Below are 25,387 nucleotides of genomic sequence, written 5' to 3'. Positions count from 1 at the left end.
AGTTGGAAATGCACCACCACCATACAACGCTTTCTTATCTACGTAGAAATGAAATTTCATGCAAAATTAAATTCTAAATAAATCTTTCTCTAGAAATCTTGCCACATAATGAATTCTTGGTTTTGTTCATTAGTTACGTTTTATAGCAGTGTTCAAAATAATAAATTTCCCGGTGGGATCGCCTGAGTACTGTAAAGTACTCGTGAGAGTGCGCTGAAATCAAACCTTGTCATCAATTTTTAACATGGATTTTCCACTCTAATATTTATAATTTTACTGTATGAATAAAACTAGTACATGTTAAAATCTAATATCATTGTACTCTGTTATCTAAACGCTCAGCAATATCATCATCGACCTCAGTGGTTCTTATATTTAAACGAAGCTTCATGCAACATTTGAAGCTATAAGAGTAGTAATAAATTATAGTTTGTAGGACAGCTGATTCAACAAATTTTTATCTTTGCAGGGGGTCCTTATCTGAGATAACCTTTGACATTTCCGCATTTTTTGAGATAAGCACGTGCTAGATAACCTTGACCCTAATTAAAAAGCAATTGACCTCAAATTAAATAACAATTAGATAAGTCTTATCTGACCCCAAGGTCGCTACTATTGTTTACGTTTTGTTATCGACTCGTGCCGGTTCGTATCGCGAATTCTTGACCTCAGGGTCACGGACGTTGATAATACAGAACGCCTGCTACTTGTTATATATTGCTATTTGATAAGACTTATCTAATTGTTATTTAATTTGAGGTCAATTGCTTTTTAATTGGGTTCAAGGTTATCTAGCACGTGCTTATCTCAAAAATGCGGAAATGTCAAAGATTATCTCAGATAAGGACCCCCTGCAGAGATAAAAATTTGTTGAATCAGCTGTTCTACAAGCTATAATTTATTACTACTTATAAGTCACTCAGTTTTCGAGACGTCATGCGGACAAACATAGACAGGCTGACAGACAAATAGACAGCCAGAAATTAAATTTTTCTTGCCTCTCGAATGATTACTAAAACTCAGTAAATTATACATCACTTCTTGTTTTGCTTAAATAAATAAATCATCATTTATATAATAATTAATACGCATGGATAATTTTTGTCGCGCTCAGATCTCATTGGCTGCTGCACCTTATATTATCTTATATTAACCGCCGATGTAAATAAACTCATCTAAGGTTTAGTTACGATTAATCTATATACTCGTGTCATAAAATTTGCTTTATCCAATTAATCGTATTTATTGTATGAACTAAAAAGATGCTTTTAAACAAAATAATAAATTTAAATATTGAAAACAAGACATGTAATTCTATTCCACACTATATTAACAAATAGTGCAGTGTTTAAATATCATAATTATAAATAATTAAATTGATTTTGGAATCAATTTTAAATCTTTGGAAGTGGAAATAAAATAAAATAACAAAAATAGTTATTAAGTAACTAGTGAATGCATTAATGGATGGAATATGTAATGAAATAATTTACGTGATTTGTATTATTTATTGCGTATAACTTATCATCAGTATTACCTAGATATTTATACTATTTTTAAATTTCATTATTTCAGATATTTCACTATTTATGAAATGTCACAACTAAAATAATATGTGAATTTTGAGTTTAGCTCACATTCCTCTTAATATAGCGTCTGAATTCACACCCGGTCACAGATTTAACATCTGGAATCTGGAGCCGTATTCGTCTGAAGAGATAAACAAAAAATGGTGACGAAGAAGTTCAAAAATAACTCCTTATATCATTTTACCATCAGAGACCCCTATACTACAGCATACAAAATATAATGAAATCCAGGTGAATTGGCATTTTCATTGTCTCATAAGGTGCACAATTGGGTCTTTAACAGGTTCACCTAAAGAGTAAAAACATAAAAATAAACAAACATACCGCCATAAAAAGATGTGCATATCTAATACAATATAACGATACGTTTATTCCCTAATTATACATATTTTACGTTGATTTTATCTTCAGTTCACCTTCCTCAGTACAACGTCTGAAATCCGACGCTGTCACAGAAGAGATGTTCTTCTGAAGAGATCCAAAAGAAGTCGGTGACGAAGAAGATCAAAATGAACTCCTTAGATAGTTTCGACATCAGAGACACCTAGATTACAAAATATAAAATATGGTGTAATTCAGATGAATTGGCATTCTCATTTCTCATCAGGTGCACAATTGCTGATTTCTAAATCAGGTTCACCTAAAGTCTGTAACAGCATCAGAAGAGTGCACGAAGAGGAAGGTGAACTGGAGCTAAACTCAATATTCAAATAATGTGCTGAAAAATACAGATACTAACAGATGAGATGACGATAATATGTGGGTTTAGTTGGTTTAAAATAAAGCTTCAATACTGTTGTTTACTAAAAGACGTTCTCTGTCTAGACATGAAATACCGATAGTATTGTAAGTAGATCGGTCACTGGCGACGACATTCGCTACACAATGCCTTATAGATTTAACCTTCAGAACAAGATCTAATGGCCTTGAAAATTACGTAATAGCATAGATTAGACATACAAATATTAAATTCTTATTAATGACATTATAATAATTTCATATATGTTCACTCAAAGAATCCTTTTTAGACGATTAAATTTATTTTTACAGTAGTCGACATTTTGTAAAAATAACCAATTATATTTAGTAATGTCAGTACTTAAATATGCATTTAAAACGTCAAAACTCGCGTGTGAATGATAAAATTATTTTACTTTATTCTAAATACTGCTGCTATGATTGAACTCAACTAAAAGTGAATTACATATGCAAATCGCAAGTACGGTAAACATTACATAAACATGAGCCAATCACTAGGCGTTATTTGTTCAGTATATGTATATGTCTTCTTAACAAACCAAACAGAGTTGCATAAGTAAATTTTGTACCCACACGTTACGTGTGAAAGCTATTCGTATGTAAAACGGTGTACACACCACTCACATTGCCATGCATAATTCTGACAACTGCCAGCTGTCAGCTAGGTGACGCTTTCTTGTTTATGATATGTCCTTACTAAACCCAACAGAGTTGCAGAAGTAGATTATGTACCCACACGTTACGTGTGAAAGCTATTCGTATGTAAAACGGTGTACACACCACTCACATTGCCATGCATAATTTATGACAAATGACAGCTGTCAGCTAGGTGACGCTTTCTTGTTTACGATATGTCCTTACTACTAAACCCAACAGAGTTGCAGAAGTACATCATGTACCCACACGTTACGTGTGAAAGCTATACGTATGTAAAACGATGTACACACCACACACATTGTCCTGCATAATGTATGCACTGCCAGCTGTCAGCGAGGTGACGTTTTCTTGTTTATGATATGTCCTTACAAACCCAACAGAGTTGCGGAAGTAGATTATGTACCCACACGTTAGGCATGAAAGCTATACGTATGTAAAACGGTGTACACACCACACACATTGTCCTGCATAATGTATGCACTGACAGCTGTCAGCTAGGTGACGCTTTCTTGTTTTTGATATGTCCTTACTAAACCCAACAGAGTTGCATAAGTAAATTTTGTATCCACACGTTACATTTCAGAGATATACGTATGTAAAACGGTGTACACACCACTCACATTGTCCTGCATAATTCTGACAACTGCCAGCTGTCAGCTAGGTGACGCTTTCTTGTTTATGATGTGTCCTTACTAAACCCAACAGAGTTGCATAAGTAAATTTTGTACCCACACGTTACATTTCAAAGCTATTCGTATGTAAAACGGTGTACACACCACTCACACTGCCATGCATAATTCTGACAAATGACAGCTGTCAGCTAGGTGACGCTTTCTTGTTTATGATATGTCCTTACTAAACCCAACAGAGTTGCATAAGTAAATTTTGTACCCACACGTTACATTTCAAAGCTATTCGTATGTAAAACGGTGTACACACCACTCACATTGCCATGCATAATTCTGACAAATGCCAGCTGTCAGCTAGGTGACGCTTTCTTGTTTATGATATGTCCTTACTAAACCCAACAGAGTTGCATAAGTAAATTTTGTACCCACACGTTACATTTCAAAGATATACGTATGTAAAACGGTGTACACACTATTCACATTGTCCTGCATAATGTATGCACTGCCAGCTGTCAGCTAGGTGACGCTTTCTTGTTTACGATATGTCCTTACTAAACCCAACAGAGTTGCATAAGTAAATTTTGTATCCACACGTTACATTTCAAAGATATACGTATGTAAAACGATGAACACACCACACACATTGTCCTGCATATTGTATGCACTGTCCAGCTGTCAGCTAGGTGACGCTTTCTTGTTTACGATATGTCCTTACTAAACCCAACAGAGTTGCATAAGTAAATTTAGTATCCACACGTTACATTTCAAAGATATACGTATGTAAAACGGTGTACACACCACTCACATTGCCATGCATAATTCTGACAACTCCCAGCTGTCAGCTAGGTGACGCTTTCTTGTTTATGATATGTCCCTACTAAACCCAACATAGTTGCATAAGTAAATGTTGTACCCACACGTTACATTTCAAAGATATACGTATGTAAAACGGTGTACACACCACACACATTGTCCTGCATAATGTATGCACTCACAGCTGTCAGCTAGGTGACGCTTTCTTGTTTATGATATGTCCTTACTAAACCCAACATAGTTGCATAAGTAAATTTTGTACCCACACGTTACATTTCAAAGATATACGTATGTAAAACGGTGTACACACCACTCACATTGTCCTGCATAATGTATGACAAATGCCAGCTGTCAGCTAGGTGACGCTTTCTTGTTTATGATATGTCCTTACTAAACCCAACAGAGTTGCATAAGTAAATTTTGTACCCACACGTTACATTTCAAAGATATACGTATGTAAAACGATGAACACACCACACACATTGTCCTGCATAATGTATGCACTGCCAGCTGTCAGCTAGGTGACGCTTTCTTGTTTACGATATGTCCTTACTAAACCCAACAGAGTTGCATAAGTAAATTTTGTATCCACACGTTACATTTCAAAGATATACGTATGTAAAACGGTGTACACACCACTCACATTGCCCTGCATAATTCTGACAACTCCCAGCTGTCAGCTAGGTGACGCTTTCTTGTTTATGATATGTCCCTACTAAACCCAACATAGTTGCATAAGTAAATTTTGTACCCACACGTTACATTTCAAAGATATACGTATGTAAAACGGTGTACACACCACTCACATTGCCATGCATAATTCTGACAACTCCCAGCTGTCAGCTAGGTGACGCTTTCTTGTTTATGATATGTCCCTACTAAACCCAACATAGTTGCATAAGTAAATTTTGTACCCACACGTTACATTTCAAAGATATACGTATGTAAAACGGTGTACACACCACTCACACTGCCATGCATAATTCTGACAACTGCCAGCTGTCAGCTAGGTGACGCTTTCTTGTTTACGATATGTCCTTACTAAACCCAACAGAGTTGCAGAAGTACATCATGTACCCACACGTTACGTGTGAAAGCTATACGTATGTAAAAACGATGAACACACCACACACATTGTCCTGCATAATGTATGCGCTGCCAGCTGTCAGCTAGGTGACGCTTTCTTGTTTATGATATGTCCTTACTAAACCCAACAGAGTTGCATAAGTAAATTTTGTATCCACACGTTACATTTCAAAGATATACGTATGTAAAACGGTGTACACACCACTCACATTGCCATGCATAATTCTGACAACTGCCAGCTGTCAGCTAGGTGACGCTTTCTTGTTTATGATATGTCCTTACTAAACCCAACAGAGTTGCATAAGTAAATTTTGTATCCACACGTTACATTTCAAAGATATACGTATGTAAAACGGTGTACACACCACTCACATTGCCATGCATAATTCTGACAACTCCCAGCTGTCAGCTAGGTGACGCTTTCTTGTTTATGATATGTCCCTACTAAACCCAACATAGTTGCATAAGTAAATTTTGTACCCACACGTTACATTTCAAAGATATACGTATGTAAAACGGTGTACACACCACTCACATTGTCCTGCATAATGTATGCACTGACAGCTGTCAGCTAGGTGACGCTTTCTTGTTTATGATATGTCCTTACTAAACCCATCAGAGTTGCATAAGTAAATTTTGTATCCACACGTTACATTTCAAAGATATACGTATGTAAAACGGTGTACACACCACTCACATTGTCCTGCATAATGTATGACACTGCCAGCTGTCAGCTAGGTGACGCTTTCTTGTTTATGATATGTCCTTACTAAACCCAACAGAGTTGCATAAGTAAATTTTGTACCCACACGTTACATTTCAAAGATATACGTATGTAAAACGGTGTACACACCACTCACATTGTCCTGCATAATGTATGCACTGACAGCTGTCAGCTAGGTGACGCTTTCTTGTTTATGATATGTCCTTACTAAACCCAACAGAGTTGCATAAGTAAATTTTGTACCCACACGTTACTCATTAAAGCTATACGTATGTAAAACGGTGTACACACCACTCACATTGCCATGCTTAATGCATGCACTGAAAACTGTCAGTTAGGTGACGGTTTGTTGTTTATCATATGAACTTACTAAACCCAACAGAGTTGCTTATACATTCTTCTTACTTATCAAGGCTATACGTACAAAAAAGCGATGTACATGCCGCCCGCATTGCTATGTATAATGCATGGACTGACAGAACTGTCAGTTTGGGGATGTATCCTTGTTTATGGCATGTCCTTACTAAACCCAAAAAAGTTGCAGAAGTAGATTATGTACACTCACGTCATATGACAAAACTATACATACTAAAATGATGGTGATGTAAATACCACCCACATTACCATGCATAATGCATTCGGTGGCAGCTGTCAACTAGGTGACTATTTCTAGTTTATGTTACATCCCTTGATAAAACTAATACAGATGTAGAAATATGTTATTTTATTTAATGTTACGTGTCAAAGCTGTACTTGTGTAAAACGATGTGCACAGATGTATAACTATCAAGGTCTTGTTGTACAACTTTGTATGATGTGGTTTTAAGGTGAGTAATATAAGACTTTACATAAAAATTAATTTTATTTTGGCATTTTTTATAAAAATGTTGGGTATATTTAGGGAAAAATATATTTATAATTTTTGGATAAACAAACTAGACTATGGACTTGCGGTTTACACTACTTAGCGGGTGCGATGCTATATCTGGTCGTCGTTTGTTGAGTGCAAGTCTCATTCATGATCGTTTGCATTCATGAAATTCGAGATTTCTTTCTTTGTTCAAGTACAAATGAGATAACGTGTACTTAACGTTGGATATTTCAAAGGTACATTATTGAGGTCAATACCATTATACGATTAAAGTGGCACGATTAAGTTTTTAAGTACTGAGAGTCGTTGACGTTGGACTACTCAAATACACAATATTGAGGTCAGCAGAATTGTCGTTGCCTCATGCTCGATTTACTCGACTTAGAACCTTAGTTGTCTACCAATAATTTTTTATTAGTGTGCGCGAAACACCCTGTTCATGAGAATTATGAATTAAAATGAGAATTTCCTGATACAGTCGTGTTCAGCAGAGCCAATAAGAAAAGCCATGAAAGCTTTAGACGTTTGTGCACTTAGATATTCCACCATATCACAGGTGTGGGGTTCTACTAGTTTTACAACTCTGTTTTTAATTTCTTGGACTTCTCTTATTACGACTTTGTTTCAGTACATGTAATTCCCCCAAAACAAATCTGTTGATATGTAAATTAATGAACATATTTCATGAAATTACACAGGCAAGTAGGATCAACTCTTTCAAGCAAGCTTAAACACAGTATATTCATTTTCCTCCGTTGTCTAAGAAGCCTGTAAATTCTCTATCAACTGTTCTTCACCGCCACAGATCAGCTTTTTTATTAATAGCTTTTAAATACTTTAGTTGTGCCAAATATTAATCAACCATTCAACAAGGGTCCTAAAGTACTCAACATGTTCTTTAGTTTACTTGTAACTTAAAAATCCCATACGCAACTTTTAAAAACGAGTGTTAATAAAGAAATTGGGATGCCATATCTACCAAGCATAAAGGTTTCGACGCTGAAACGACACAAGGGCTATATCATCCCGGGGCATATAAAGGCAAAGGAGGCAAGCCCGTAAGTGTGTGCATTATTCACACCTTATTTCAATGAAGAGCCCCCCCTCTCCCCCCACTTACCTCGGGGTGCTCTCCATCGTACTGGCTCCTGAATAGACCAGTAAGCTCTCCTTTACCCTATGCATAGACAAGTTTTTGGAGCGTATTTTCTCTACCAAGTTCACATACCGATATCGAATTGTACAGCGTTTGGTGACAAGGACCATCATGCATGCCTCTTCTTCTATTCAGAATAGTGTTTCGCAAAATCTTGGTTTGTTTAACGCAGTGGTTTCAGGATTACGTGTTTTTTGCCTGACTTTCAGCGAATTCTTTAAAATTGGGGCTGGAAAAGTTGTATTTCTCTCTGTCTGTTCACATGGTATGTCGAAAACGAATTGACCTATAGACTTTTAATTGTGCACAAAACTTCTTTTATATTTGAGGAACACTGAGATAGGTGGTGGTAACTTTTGCTCCATGGGGTTTGATTGTGTGTTGGCGAATACATCCGTAAGAAATTCAGATATTTGATATAATAACAAATGTTGCCTAACTATCTCATCACATACATAATTTTATTGTGACTATGAGTGTAGATTTTAACAATTTAAACACTGGTATGAACTATCATTTAATGAAAAATTTAATATAATACTGGGTAAAATATGCCTAATTTAGAAAGAGAGATTCGTATGTAGAGTTTGCATTTTGCATGAAACTTCATTTCCGCAAGGTTGAGTTCTATGAAGTTCTATACAATAAGACTTGTCAACGGTGCAGTGTAACGGATACAACGGTTGTCGCAAGATAACCAGATCAACCAACGTCGAGTGTGGCTGCTGCTTTGATGGGTGACCACTGAGCGATCCTGTCCTTGCAAGCAGCCCGCCTGCCCGGCCATTGGTGGTTGTCACCTTTAAGCCGATGGTCCCCAGGTTAAGTGTTAGAGAGGGCTTCTTAGCCCTAAGGTTCGCCTCATAAAATAAAACATCTTTACTTTACGTTTAATATTACAAACGGAGGAAGCAAACATTAATTTTTGATTTAAACAAATAATACTATTAAAATTACTTATATAGAATGACGTTAGGATTCTAGACAAGAACTAAGTTTTGATGTGAATGTTGAATTTAACTTTAAGTTCACCTTCCTCATAGTGCAGCGTCTGAATCCCGACACTCTTAAACTTGACTCCTGGTCTCATAAGGTTTTTACAACACGATATTAAAGCAGGGTGGATAAGAACTAAGAGGAAAGTGAACTGGAGCTAAACTCAACAGACACAGTGAAATCTACGCTTCGCACCATAGCTATGTTAATTGTAGAAACTCGTTTCTTCTACTGTAATTTTGAATCGTCTCTAAATCATCGCACAGTTGAGTACTACCTGATGAGACAATGACAACACTTCTTCACCTCGATTATACAATAGTTGTCAGTGTAGGTGTCTCTGATGTTAAAACGATGTAAGGAATTCATTTTAACTTCTTCTTAGCCGATCTTTCTTGCATCTCTTCAGACGAAGATGACTCTAGTTTCCAGAAGTCACGTCTGTGATAGCGTTTCAATTCAGACGCTGCACTAAGAGGACGATAAATTAGAGGTGAACATTGAGTTTAAAATATGTTTGTTAAGCAATAAATGTAGATTTATATTACATTAGACATAAATAACTCTTGATGTGCGGTATGTTTGTTTATTTTAATATCTTTCTTAAAAATTAACAGTGAAAACCGTTAGTGGCTATTATTTAACCGTGTGTAAACAATAACCATTGATTAATACCAGTTTATTAGTGGTGAGAGGGGGAGCATCTATATGTGTTTGGGGAGGGGAAGTGGCACACTCAAAATTTGAATCAAGAATTTTGTAGCTTCCCTTACAATTCTCCGTATTTTCCAAGCTTCATTTAATTTCTATCTTCCGTCTTTGACGAATAACTACTCTAGACAGGCACATTTAAAAATCTGAATAATATAAAAGTGAGGAATCTGTGGTGTAATAGTAGCACATTCATCCGGCAAGTGAGAGATCCGGGTTCGAGTCCCGGCGAAGCAGGTACGTTTTGTGATTCAATGTTTATTGAAAAATTAAATAAGGCTATTGCCATTTATACACATTTGATTAATGTAAACAAAAGTCGTTTGACAGGTATTTGGTCTTCCGATCATATGTTAGTTTAGTTATTTAAACGCATATGTGACAGATATGGCCAAATACAATATAATTGAATCGTAAAAAGTGAGGTCTCTGTGGTGTAATAGTAGCACATTCACCCGGCAAGTGAGAGATCCGGGTTCGAGTCCCGGCGGAGCAAGTACTTTTTGTGATTCAATGTTTATAGAAAAATTATATATATATATATATATATATGTATATAAAATTAAAATATTTTCAACATATTGAATAGTAATATTTTCTTATTTAAACCTCTTTTACACCTGCACAATTGTGCAGAATACCATAAGAAACGTTGTTACAGCTTACATACAGTATTTTAGGGTGTGTAAGATTCCTGAACAGGAGATCTCGGATTTACAGCAAATATTTAATTACATGATAAGGCGTTGCCTTTGGGTTGTAGGTGTACGTTGATACGGTGCCACAATTTGTATACATAATATATGAAGTGGTAGGCAGCACCAGGCGTTACCTACGACTTGTATATTTATAGTTGAAATACAAGAGGTGGGACGTTACCACAACCTGTATACATACATAATATATGAAGTGGTAGGCAGCACTAGGCGTTACCTACGACTTGAATATTTATAGTTGAAATACAAGAGGTGGGACGTTACCACAACCTGTATACATACATAATATATGAAGTGGTAGGCAGCACTAGGCGTTACCTACGACTTGTATATTTATAGTTGAAATACAAGAGGTGGGACATTACCACAACCTTTCTACATACATAATATATGAAGTGGTAGGCAGCACTAGGCGTTACCTACGACTTGTATATTTATAGTTGAAATACAAGTGGTGGGACGTTACCACAACCTTTCTACATACATAATATATGAAGTGGTAGGCAGCACTAGGCGTTACCTACGACTTGTATATTTATAGTTGAAATACAAGAGGTGGGAAGTTACCACAACCTTTATACATACATAATATATGAAGTAGTAGACAGCACTAGGCGTTAACCTACGACTTGTATATTTATAGTTGAAATACAAGAGGTGGGACGTTACCACAACCTGTATACATACATAATATATGAAGTGGTAGGCAGCACTAGGCGTTACCTATGACTTGTATATTTATAGTTGAAATACAAGAGGTGGGACGTTACCACAACCTGTATATACATACATAATATATGAAGTGGTAGGCAGCACTAGGCGTTACCTACGACTTGCATATTTATAGTTGAAATACAAGAGGTGGGACGTTACCACAACCTGTATACATACATAATATATGAAGTGGTAGACAGCACTAGGCGTTACCTACGACTTGTATATTTATAGTTGAAATACAAGAGGTGGGAAGTTACCACAACCTGTATACATACATAATATATGAAGTGGTAGTTACGATTTATGTGCACAAGCTCTCGGGTTCACAGATATAATTTATGAGCAGGACTAGTTGTTACCGGCGGATCCACTCTCAATAAAATTGTCATAATATGTTAAATAAATATTTAAGTTTTAATAGTGAAGTAAATGCTTTCTTTGTGTCTCTTAAACGATCAATGTATTTGGTTCTTACTGACAAATAAACGAAGCATAGGAGGCATTTCGAAGATCGAGAATTAGTTATACAGGGTGATTGAAAAGTAAGTTAAACCCCTTCTAACTTTTTTGTTATTTGTGATAATATATAAAATCTGATTACGGCAATCTTACTAGCTAAAAAGGGCCACACTAATAATGACAGCTTTAATATTTTACCATCAGGGACAGGGGGTGGGGGGAAATTAAACATTTTTAAATAGCAATTATAGCCTTGTAACATATAATTTTAAATGTCTTGGTTAGTCAAAAAAATATACTTAAATAAATGCAATCGTACCTCAATTTAATTGCAGTTATTGCAAGACTACAAGTGCTATTTGAAAATTTTGAGTTACACCTACCTGTCACCTGAGGGTTAAAAATTTAAAAACTATTATTAATACCTTTTGTAGCTAGTAAGACTGCCTCAAACAGATTTCACATAACTAATATAATAAGCAAGTTGAGGGGGGTTGGAACTTACTTTTCAACATTATACGTTTGGGGCTGCTATTTCTTGTAGAGTAGTCCGATTGCAATTCTTTAAGTGTATTTTTATTGACTAACAAAGACCTTTAAAACGATATGTTACAAGACTATAATTGCTATTTGAAAATTTTTAGTTGCCCCCCACCCCCCTGTCCCCTGAAGGTAAAACATTTGAAAGCTATCATTATTAGTGCAGCCCTTTGTAGCTAGTAAAATTGCCGCAAACAAATTTTATATTTCTAAAATAAAAAAAAAAATTAAGAGGGGGTGCAACTTACTTTTTTCAATCACCCTGCATAGCCGTTCTGTCTTATAGTATACTGTTTGTATACGTTTACCTTAAAAGAGAAAAATATAGATCACAGAAATTATGTTTGGAGTAAATACAATTACATGATACTGAAGTTAAGTTTTATTGGAATTAAAAAGTGTGAACTTACTATCGTCCTTGACAAAAAGGACAGTTATTTCGAAGGCAAATAGTTAATTCACAGCTGTTTATGTTCCTCAGCCCTTAAGACTACACATTATTATTCTATACGTTGTCAATGACGTCAGTGCTCCACCGCTATGGGTCGAATAATTCATGTTGAGATTCCAGTCAAGTCGAATTGTGCCTTGGAGTATTCACCGTAAGTGTTGCTGATTAAAATAAGAGCTTAAACTCGAGTCGAGTGTCTTAAGTCAAGAGAGATGCCGAGGACTGTAACTGCTGTGAGGGTGGGAGGTTGCCGGGGGAGGAAGCTCAATGTGGGGGGTGGGGGGAGTTTACCCCCCAAAACGGGAGCCGGTCAGGCGGCCGCACATCGATCCTGATGCTGTACCGGCCTGGATCCCAAACTGCATCCGGGAACAGGCGTTCATAGAAAACACTTCTACCGGTATATTACGCTATCATTTTAAACGCAATTTTAAGAGCACTTGTGGGGTACTGTGTAAGGTTCGTTATACTGGGTGAATCGTAATTAGGAGAACAATCGGAGCTGTAAGAAAGACACAAACTCTCAAGTTACATACAGGGTATCTACTTAAACTTATTTCGATCAATTAATGGGACAAGATATGGTACAACTTAAGGTTCAGGGTTCAAAACTCGTGTAATCTTAAATATTTTCATGTGACACATAATATCATAAGGTACGAATTTTATAGTTTTACTGTTTTATTTTTGAATTTGTGGAAACTACCGGGTTATACGTAAAGCCCCAATTTTGTTGTGCTTTTCCTTAATTTAAAAACCGATATTATTAAAAACAAACTCCACCAAAATATGTTTGTCTAATAGAGCTTTAAGAAATGTGCCATATGTTGTTCCCAATTTAAAATTTTGAGATATCAACCCGAGACGATATTTTAGATATATTCCCAGTATGTGATTAAACGTATTGTATTTTTTCAATATTATAGCTCTAAGGTTCTCCTAATATATGTTTAGTGCACCGTAGTAGACCTATTCTATATTAGATTAAACCATTATAAATATGTGCAAATCAATCATTTACCAGAGTTTCGAATTTATAAATTTGTATGGTTGAAAATTTAAATTTAAAGAATTTTCCAAACGAATGTTACATTTGACATTTTTTTAATGAGGATGGTAATATATGTCTGTAAAAAACATGTATATTATTGCGACACAAATTGATAGAACTGGTAGTGTTCAACTAGAAGACAAACTTAAAACCCAAAACTAATTCATTAAGTAAAGGTCAGGTCGATACTTTATTATATTTATCTTAAGTTACATACTTCACTATATCAACAACTATGAAATATATACATATATATATATATATATATACAACATATGTATGTATATATAAAACATACCAAATATTTGACATGTGACTGCAAATTCTGAAGATTTTTTATGGCTCCACAGAATGTAATCTGTCACATGCATAGACTAATATCAAACACCTTACTTATATATTTCTTAGTTAAAGGACATTTATAATAATATGAAAATTAACTTGTTTTTATATTAGGAAGAATCCCAAACCACTAAAGAAAAAAAAGTGTTTGTAAAAATATAATAAGTGGATTTTAATCGTAATGTCGGAAATAACCCCTACGTTTTCCTGTTCAGACTGCGTCGAGAAATGGTGACACAAACAAGTCCTTGAAATATTTTGGTTCCACTGTAGAGAGCCATTTTAGTTTTTAAATCAAAATTCCAATAAATAATACAGGACAACAAATTGGCCAAAGCAGAACAAAGCTCTAAACGAAACTTCCTTTAGAATGTTTAAAACAAAAATAGTAGTATACAGTACTTCTTGGGTGTATTCATTTATATTTATTTTTGTTTATTTTATTATATATTTTTATTATTGATTATTTTTGATTATTTTCTCTTGATATCCTTATTCAAGAAAATGTATAAATAATCAAGAATGAAAAAACTTCAACATAAAGTATAGCATTAAATTGTCGAAAACTGGCAGCTTCTAATAAAGAAGCGGTATTGGTCGTTGGTAAGTTAGGATTTATCCAATCGAAATCATGCTCCACCCCTTTCAACTCATCTACACAGGTCTCATACACCAATTTCATGTTATTAATGCAGTTTTTCTTAAGGAAATTAACTTTATTTATAAATAAAATATGTTACCCCTTCCACTTATATATTATGTACATATTATATAGTGTGCATATCCTAATCTTCAATCACTTGCCGTTGGTCACATGGGAAGGGTTAGGATTCAGCCAATCACAATCAAGCTCAACCCCTTTCAAGTCACCTATACATACAGATTCGTATTATTGGCAGATTTGGTTTAAAATCTGATAGCTTAAGATGGTTCTCCACAGAAGGGTTAAACTATTTCAAGAATGTATTTGTTATCAGAAATATTTCGACTGGTAAATTTTAGACGTTTTTAGGATTTTAGCCTACAGTTCTTAATTGAAACACACAGAATTAGAGTAATCCATACGTAACGCCAGTCGGAGTTGGGATGAAATGATAACGAAATAGTTTTTGTCAACAACAACTTAATCATTTTAGGTAATTAAACTCAGTAGTTCTAACATTCTTTAAACAATCAATATAGGTATAAATTTCTTCCTTGCTATGATCTTTATTTATTAGTTTCCTGCTTTAGTAAAATTTGGCATTTCGATAGGGTCAGTATCTAAAATTTCATAAATCAACACTACCAATTATGTAAAATTGATCAGTACAAGACCAACCACAGAAAGAAAAGCACACATTGCTCATCACATCTCCGCTGACTTGACGTGTGTCTCTTACGACCTAATCTCGTCTTACGGCTTGACAGAAATTGCAGTAGACTGACTAATATGCAATAAAGTATTTGGGAGAACTGATGTACTTTTACAAACTCATCGTGTAGGCAAAGTTTGTAAGAGTGACGTTGCACTAACGGTCGAGCACGAACACATCTATAGCTTAATCTCCAAACATCTCACCCGTCGTGGGTATTTCTGTAGAAGAAATCTCCACTGAATCACAACTCGCTGCACATGTCCCTGACTCAAAACATTGAGTAAGCTTTCATTTTTCACAACAAACCTACAAGCAAATATTCCACACCTAAAATTGCCGTGTTGGGAAGGGTTGATTCAAAGCGCATGTTGATTTAAACTTCACTTACTTACCTTCCGCTCAGATTCCACGAGTCAGGTCTGTGTTAGTGTCAGATTTCAGACGCTTTACTGAGTGGGAGATAAATGTGGTTAACCTCAACTTTCGCAAGGTAATATTTTTAGTAATAAATCTGCTCTAAAGGAGAGGTCACGGAGTATATTTCCACGAGGATCAACAAAAATTTGTAAATAGGGTTGGACAGTTGTATTCCAAAAACGATTAGTACGATAGAAAATGTAATTGGTGTTTAGAGATCCCAAAAACGTCTTCAAAAGGTCTCTATTAAAAGAATTGCTTCACATGGGTTAGTTCGATTACCAATTTTATAATAGCTTATTGTATAATCTACCTAAGGAAATATAACTTTATAAACATTTATGCTAGAAGTAAGTTGTAAGAGTCCTTGTTTTAACAATCATATAATTTCTATAAAACTATTTCAACTGTAATTACTGAACCTCAATTCATATTCAAGTTGATTAGTTTGATCTGGGTGCTGTGCTATTGCTAGAATATTGATCATCTAACTTCCTAGCCTGTATGGCTTATCTGCAATTCAATGTACATAATCCAGGAGAATATGCAGAAAATGGTTGTTGGTTGAAATTAACTAACTATATTTTCTGCATAACCATTTCTGAACTAAACAAAATAGGCGGAATATGTTACACCATGCTTCACTTAACAGGCTTCACTGAAATTCGATGAAAAATTTAGTCTGTAGTTCGTTTCACTATTAACAGGTAGAATTAGAGATAATCATGTGGCAAAGAAAGTTTACATCCTTTGGAAAACAAAAGATAAATAGTGCCAACCTACTCATCGACGCTTAACCAAATTCCCTGTTGGACATGCAACGTCAAAGAACTCATTTTTGTCAGTGTAGAAATAAAGTTTCGTACATTATTTCTAGTCTAAAGATGAAACCTTTCTCTAGATATTCTGGCACATTATACATTCTCATATTTTCTATTAAAGTGCGCTTCAAATCAAAGTTTGAATACAAAATTGTATACACTAAGTCACCAACAGCTAACGTTGGACATTTTGAAAATTAGGCTACATGTGTTCATATGTCACATGTTGAAATATTTTATGGATATACTGAGTTTAAAAAATTAATTGATTCTGCTATTTCCCCTTGCTTCATATTTATCAATAACATCAATTTAAAAACGTTTCATAACGTTCAGCCAAATCTGTTTATTGACGTGCATCATCATCAAACCCTGCGTTACCTATTTAAAAATGAATCCTCATGGACTATTTTAAGTCATGAGGCCAGTTAGCTTCTAGAGGTATCGTGCGGGCAAAAATAATTTTTATCCAACCCCTCAAGCGATACTGAAAACCGGACCTTAAAAACTTCTGTGTTAAAGTCAAACTTTATGGCAGGATGAAGACAGTGCTCTTGACTGCGACTCGTCACTTCCCTAGTTTACTAACAAGCCTAAACCTGCTTTAATTCCCAGTACCCTCGTCAGATACCCCCTCTCACCCCCCATCCCCACTACGACACTGACCTGCGCAATGTCTACACGGGATTTACGACACAGTTTACGGCTTCTCTCAGAAGCACGTATAACTCTCAAAGTACCGACAAGTCTACACTCGTTTACCACGAATTGTTTGTTATCAGCCTCCAAAGGGAGCTGAAGTTTACGACCGGAAATAGGAAGGATTTAAAAACCCAGCTCAAACAATCCATCAGCTGATGTAACATTTTAATAAATAATACATAAAAATAGTTTTGATTTTGATAACGTTTATGAAATTTTTATTTTGATCTTCAAGTCAGTATTAATAAGCTGTGAAAAATTCCAATCAGTCTTCACTCCCAGCTTAAACAGTGAATAAATTACATCTACGAAAAGTTCTATTCGTGGTTTTTAGTTGAAGATAAAATCATAGGTAAATTATTTAAAGCATGTAAATGTGTTTTCCAAGTATGAAGAGAGAATATACGAGAATATACTATCTAATATTCATTTTGAAATATTAATTTAGAACATAACGAAATTGTAAAAAACCCCATGATTTTCTGTAAAAAAATACTAATTTATTGTGGCTACCTAAACAATTAAAAAAATTATTATTACTATTTCCTGTTTAAATATATTATTAAAAATAAAAGATTAAAAAAATATATTACAAAAATTAAATAATATGTTTTGAAGATTGGAATCTATTCTCTTCTTCAAGTGTCAAAACAATGTTATGGAAGCAAAAATAAATAAATGGCAATGGGCTTTCTAAAATAAAGCTTATGTCAACAGAGCAAGTAATTCTTGCAACGATGCCAATTGTGCTAAATCCTTTTAGCTTCCAAGTCCAACGATATTACTTGGAATACCAGATTTAACGAAACAAGCGATTGCAGTTGCGGACAATGTAAGCTGATTGAAAGTTAAGTCATAATTTTAATAATTTATTTTTGATATAGCACACAGATACGTTTGAAACCAGAAGACCTAAACATAAGAGAACATTCTTGGAAAAACAAAAATACCGTCCTTTATGTAAATCAAAGATTATTCTACTTTTATTACATCTTTGTTTAAATAACTTTTTTATTTACATGTCAATCTCATTGGGTAATAATAAGGCGTAAACTTATTTTATTGGGAAAAAAACACACACATCCGTCAGATTTAACAACATAAATCTACCTGTGAATGTTGAGTTTTACTCCAGTTCACCTTCCTCTTAGTGCAGTCTATGAAATCTGACACTGTCACAGACATGACTTCTGGAATCTGGAGTCATGTTCGTCTGAAAAAGTCGGCGACGAAACAAGTTGAAAACGAACTCTATAAATCGTTTCGATCTCAGATACATCTATACTGCAATATATGGTGTAACCTAAGTACAAAGATATTTTCATTGTATCATCAGGGCAATGAGAATATATCATTCGTCACCGACCTTATTGGATCCTTTCAGATGAACATTACTGATTCAAAACGCTACACTGAGAGGAAGGTGAACTGGAACTAAACTCAAAAGTCACGTAGAATGAACTCTTCCCACCATACCTACATTACACATAAGCCTACTGATTAGTGGACATCAACATACAATTGAACATGAACATTTAAAATTTTGTATTTAATTAGTCCACTAGTTTAAATATTTTCGTTGTAAATGTTGTAATTCCTTATGTCGATGGAAAAGAAATTTGGATAAACGTGCATTAATTTTATAGAAGGCCATTTTGTGGCAAAAATTCTACAGAGGTTCGTTTATAAGAGTTATTAGTTTAAGTACTTGTACTTTACAGCGTATTACCTTTTAATTGTTTCCACTTATACTTTTATACTTATGCTTTTAGCAAGAATGTAAGAAAGATATAAAAGTAGTGTAAATTAGATGTTAAATAGTCTCAGAAACTCAGTATTAGTGTTCACAGAAAACTTTAACAGTAAGATCCTCAAGTTGCCGTTTAGGAGATCAAAGTATTCTTTATTATGTCTATATCTGTGAAAAAGTTTAAAAATAGTCACATTTCTAACATATATATATATGTTTATTGAAACCCTAAGATTTCTCTATGTTACAGCCTTACATGTGATTATTTCATGATATCTTTAGAACCGAACGAGGGCCTAATGAACATCGTAACCTTTCATAATACATCGCAGGAGTAGTTTGGATCTAGAAATTTAGTAAACATTCAAATACATATTTAATGAATGAGTAGTAATGAAATGTGGAAACTTCAACCTTGCGAAGAGAAGTAGGTGTATCGCTGCCAGACGTGTAATAGAGTATCGCTGGATCTTCGCCAACTACAGGATTGCAGAGGGTTCAAATGGTCCTGTTTAGGGGGCGGAGGGGGAGGGCGAAGCAATAGTACTATTGTATTTTGATTACAGTTGTCCATAAGAGAATACCTAGCTGAGGTATTGTACTGCAAGTGCCGAATTAAAATAGATAATAAGGCCATTTAGTAGATGTTATCAGATTGATCCACAAAATATTGCTAAAGTAAAGGTTTCTTCCCTTATTTTTGATTCAAGTTTAATTGGTTTTTAATATGGTTATAGTATCTTTACAAATATATCTTATCTGTGTAAAATAAACTTGCCAATGGCGTAGTGTAGCGGGTACCGCGGTTATCGCAAGATAACTAGATAAGCAATGTAGAGCGTGGCTGCTGCTAGGATGAGTGGCTGTTGAGCGATCCTGCCCTTGCAAGCAGTCCGCCTGCCCGGCCATTGGTGGTGGTTCGGAAGTTACCTTTAAGCCGTTAGTCCCCAGGTTAAGTGTTAGAGAGGGCTTCTTAGCCCTAACTTCGCCTGGTAAAATAAGATATCTCTAATTTTCTTTCTTTTACTTATAAATAAGTGCCTACTTGATTTGCTGCTATTTTTTAATCTCGTCCCTTGGATATTCGAGGGTTCCAGTTCAATTTTAAACCAATAAAAATATTCCTTAATGTGTTTATTCTTCTTTAATTTATTTTCTTTCATCCACGTTAAATTCGTATTGCGTGACGGATATGTTGTAAAAGATTTCATTCTTTATTAAATAATTATTCTTAAGGCAATGGTAACGTATGAAAGTTAAATGAAGAAGCACATAATAATAATATATATATATATATATATATATATATATATATATATATATATAATATTCTTGACTATTGCAGCTTACCGCTTACAGGTATTATAGGTAAAAATGTTGAAATAGGAACCGCTAGCAAGTGATACCTAATTTTAAAGCTATTATAAAAAGAAGAATGGCGCAAACTAGAGGTCTCTCATGTTACTCAATCGAATTCAGTGGCTATTTAAAGTTTCCATTTTTTATTAAATCCCCACAGTTTTAATTACATTTAAAGTTATTGCAAGGCAGTTAAAACATTCACACACTCATTATTTTGACAACTTAGGACATAAAATCGTAAAAATAGTTATTACAAGAATCAACAAACATCAACCCCCATGTTTACTATAGTATTTATTTAGGTTTTGTTTTGTGTAACCGGCGAAGCCCAGTTAGGAAGTCCTGGGAATACCAATAGCTGATTTGCCATGCCATCTCTTATTGTTTACCAGTTAGTATGTGAGGAATATTCAGGCCACTTTGACACAGTACCTGGACTGAATGTTTGTGTTACTTTTAACACAACCGGATAGTATGTATAATAGTATGTTTTTATATATACTATTATACAGAAATATAATGGTGTCTATACGTTTGTGTGTGTGTGTTGGCCAATCTTCTGTGTAGTTTCCTTTTACTAGTAAAATGTTACTTGGACAACCTTAGAGACACTGGTTAACATATAGACCTATTATTATTTCGAAAATCTTTGGAGGCTACGCCCCATCGGTCACTACGTTAGCGAAAACTCCCGTCTTGGTCTCTAAAGTTGCATTATGTCAAACAAATACTGTTACTTGAAAGAGCCTGTTAAATGTAGTCAACTGTTCTTTTTCATCATTGTTTTTTAACAGCACAACAATATAAAAATGTACTTTTAAGCGTACATTTCAGGAAATATCAAGTATGCAGTGCTCGGTGAGTACTTTAATGTCAAAATCATAACCAATGTTAATATCCAACTTTTACTACAAGTTTAGAGAGTATTATAAAACCCATCATATCTGTCTTTTGACATAAGTAGTCTTGAATGTATGTATGCATATATATTTTATTGATCGGGAAAACAAGGCAAAATCAGTTATGAAACAAAGTACTATGACCGAAGTAGTTTACAGCGCCCATAATTCTTTTACATATTTTGATACATTTCGTATCTTAAAATTGGCGTCTAAATATAGCTTACTCAAACCAGAACTTCTAATATACGTCCAAAGCCTACGAAATTGTGTACGAAGCCGGGATATCTGCTGGTACCTTACAATTCCATAACAGTGTAGCAAGATAATGACACTATGCATTTAGAAGTGTAACAGGTTTCCCACAGCATTAAATATTTTTAGTTTTAAATCATTTCCAAAGAAATTATTGCAATATTAAATCCTAATACTTCGTTTTGTGTTTCAGGAGGGCAGTGTTGGCAGTGTGTATTGCGTTTGTTTGCTTGCAAGAGAGCAGTTTAGCAGCGAGAATACAAGATGGTAAGTCAAAAGTTGTGTATTGTTCACTTTTAATTGTTAGGGGTTTTCTATTATAAACATTTTATGCCCTCCATTGTTCTAGAACTAGAATTATTCAAAGACAGAAAAGAGACATTTGTAATCTCACACGTATAATTAATTTTTGCTGAAACAGATTGTTCCGTTTCAAAGTATTTTTAAATAATTTACAGTGCTGAAGCTATGTGAACTGTGGAAACCATGTACAGTTGTAGTATTAGGACAAGTAACTTCGTTTTACCGTTGAATGTAAATGTTTGACGGAAACTAATTTTATTCGCCCAGAGCGTGGGGATCTTTGTCTTTTGGGTGCATAGCATAAACCAAAACTTTTTTCAAAATATTAAATAATTAATATTGTTTGTATACACAATAGTATGGAGTTACATACAACAGTTTTGGTCTTTAAAATAAGTAATTAATTTATTAATTGAGATAAGTTTTGCCAACCAAGTTGCATGATAAATTTATAATACGACTAGCAATTACCCGCGTCTTCACTTGCGATTTTCTAAATCAAATGCCATAGCTTTCTAAATGATTTATGATGTAATATAATGAAGGTCTATTTTTTTTAAACTTAAGTAGATATATCAGGTACATAATATTTCAGTATCCTTGTTTGAGAAATTCAGGACTTGATTTGTTAATTTTGTGACATTGTTTACCAAGGTAGTCTGATTGAATGTATTTGATATCTCTTTCTTCTTTCTTCTTATTTTCTTTCTTTGTGTAGTTCTTCGATAATACATCAATCATTGTATAAACAAGGATATCAATTGGCTTTCAAAACCTCGAACAACCTCGGACTTTTAATCAAAAACAAAAGCAATTGAACAAACCAAAATCAAAATTCAAAATTCAACAATAGTGGAGTATACAAATTAACTTGCAACGATTGTCAATCCCACTAAATTGGAAAAACCGGCCGATCCTTCAAAATTAGATTGAACACATAAAAGCATTGAAAACATCATCAAATTCAAAATATGCAGACCATTTAAATAATACCAGCCATACATACACTAACATCGAAAACAATCTTGAAATTTTACACACAAGCAAAAAAAGTCGCTTATTATCTAACTTTAGAACATATTGATATTTACAAAAGTGCCACAATTAATCATAATAATATATTATTAAATGACGAAAAGATTTTCTAACAAAAAATTTATTATTCGATAGACTTTTAAACAATATACATTGATCACACATAAAATTAAATACAACAAATTTAGCCCTCAAGGTAGTGAAAAAACCCATGACAATTTGGTTTTAATTATTTATTTTCATAATTAACTTAACATTAGTACCTGAAGATGAAATTAGAGATTTCGAAATGTACATAGTATAAAAATAAAAGTTAAAAAAAGTGTTAAAAGGTTTATACATATTTAGTTATACATATATTGAAGAATTGTGAATTTGTGAATTGTATATTAATATATACAAAAACTAAGTAATTAATTCGTAAAAAGTAAGAGCTCTGTGGTGTAGTTGAAACACACTCACCCGGCAAGTGAGAGTGTTCATCCAGCGGAGCGAGTACTTTTTTGCGATTCAATATTTATTGAAAATTAAATACCATTTATACAAATTTAATTTATATATATATATATATATATATATATATATATATATAAAGAAGGTTATACTCATTTTGTTTATATATTTGATTATTCTGCGATTTCTCGTACCACCTAATTATCAACAACGAATGCATAAATTTTATACAGTAGCTTTATTTTTACATGTAATTTTGACATCCTAATCTCAAAATCAATAGAGTTCTCCAGGAACTTTCTATCAAGAACTATCGTTTCGACGGCCTGACGAACAATCTACATCACTATTTTTTACTAACGCCCTGTTATTTATATAAGTATTAAGATAAGTATAAAATGACTTATTAAATATATACATTTTACTATTTTGAAATGAAACTAAATCCTGAGCACTTAATATAAATAATACAAACATTTGAAGAAATTATTTATACATGTTCGACTTTGCTGTTAATCCTTCATTGTCTTTGATCGTCCGTTTTTTGCGTATTGGTGAGGGGGGAAGATGGTGGGCACAGAAAGTATTTTAAGTAAAAAAATACTTTTCTTTATTTAAAATTACATTAAAAATAAAAGGTTAAAGGAATAATGGTAAGAAGTAAGTTATTGCAACGTATTTTAGCTATACATAGATTTTCACTTTCCTCTTAGAGTGCTACCATTTTCTTTCATCTATTTTCGTATATATTCAGGCCTTATGCATTTAGTATAGTTCGTATAGTTGGGTGAGCGTTAGTGAAGTAAAATTTGCATGATAGGTTCTTTTATACATGATAAAAAGATCGAGTTCGACAATGGTCAATTCAATCCATGGAATTTTACTGACCGTTAGCTAAAATGTTTACATTTATCTTGCTGGTAATCATGATGACAATTTAAAATAGCAGAATAAATGCATTTGTAAGAAACTGATTAGAACAATGTTACATTTCAACTCGTGTCATACTGAGACTTGTAGCCTAATGAATTATCAATAGATTTAAAATTTATTTTGCATACGACCTTAGTGAAGCCTGATACGAAAAACGTGGTTTGGCGACAGTCTACTTTGTTTACTGGAAAATCGTGTATAAACATATCATTTAAGGCCAGCCAAACGAGGTGGATTCTTAAATTCATACAGGTGACACACATCAATCATGTTTACTAAAAAAAACAACGGAAGTTTTACTTATTTTTATAAAGTAGTAACTTGTCTTGCAATAATAATTGACAATTAATTACATATTGTGTGTAGATTGTGCTGTTAACTTCTTTCCTTGCAAGCAATTGCAGTACAATATTGTTCCGAATTGCTGAAAGTTAAGTATTAAGACAAACCATTCGAGAGAAACGTTTCCTGGATCTTTTCTCCTCGTTCTTGTGGGGAGTTATGTTGATTACGCTCCCCCTCACCCCCCCCTGCTTTTCCCCCCTACAGACGAGAGCTTCTGTATAAACATCTTCTCGTTCTCATCGTAAACTTTTCATTATAGAGATTCTGTACGTTTTCTCAAATTGTTTCTATACTCATTGTGGAGTTTTTTTTTTACATTCGTCCAAATTACATGACTTACAACATTATACTATAATCGAGAATTTAGCCACATAGTTACATTGTTCATTAAGGTTAATGTAACGGTACATAGAGTTTCTTAACTAGCACTAGTGAATGGCAAATTGATTATAAATGCTATGTTTATGAGTAGTAAGGATGCTTAATC

General features: G+C 34.1%; 1 protein-coding gene across 1 annotated transcript in view; it reads left to right on the top strand.

Moving 5' to 3' along the window:
- Positions 1–25,387, top strand: part of LOC124353592 (collagen alpha-1(XV) chain-like) — a 642,040-nt gene that overhangs the window by 236,738 nt on the left and 379,915 nt on the right. The window contains exon 2 of the mRNA XM_046803505.1: positions 22,025–22,098. Coding sequence (XP_046659461.1) covers positions 22,025–22,098 — 74 coding nt within the window. The remainder of the gene's footprint in view (positions 1–22,024; positions 22,099–25,387) is intronic.

The sequence above is a fragment of the Homalodisca vitripennis genome, chromosome 2, assembly GCF_021130785.1.
Source record: "Homalodisca vitripennis isolate AUS2020 chromosome 2, UT_GWSS_2.1, whole genome shotgun sequence".
Taxonomy (NCBI): Eukaryota; Metazoa; Arthropoda; class Insecta; order Hemiptera; family Cicadellidae; genus Homalodisca; species Homalodisca vitripennis.
Note: the sequence above shows the minus strand (reverse complement) of the source record. Positions and strands in the feature narration are given on the sequence as shown.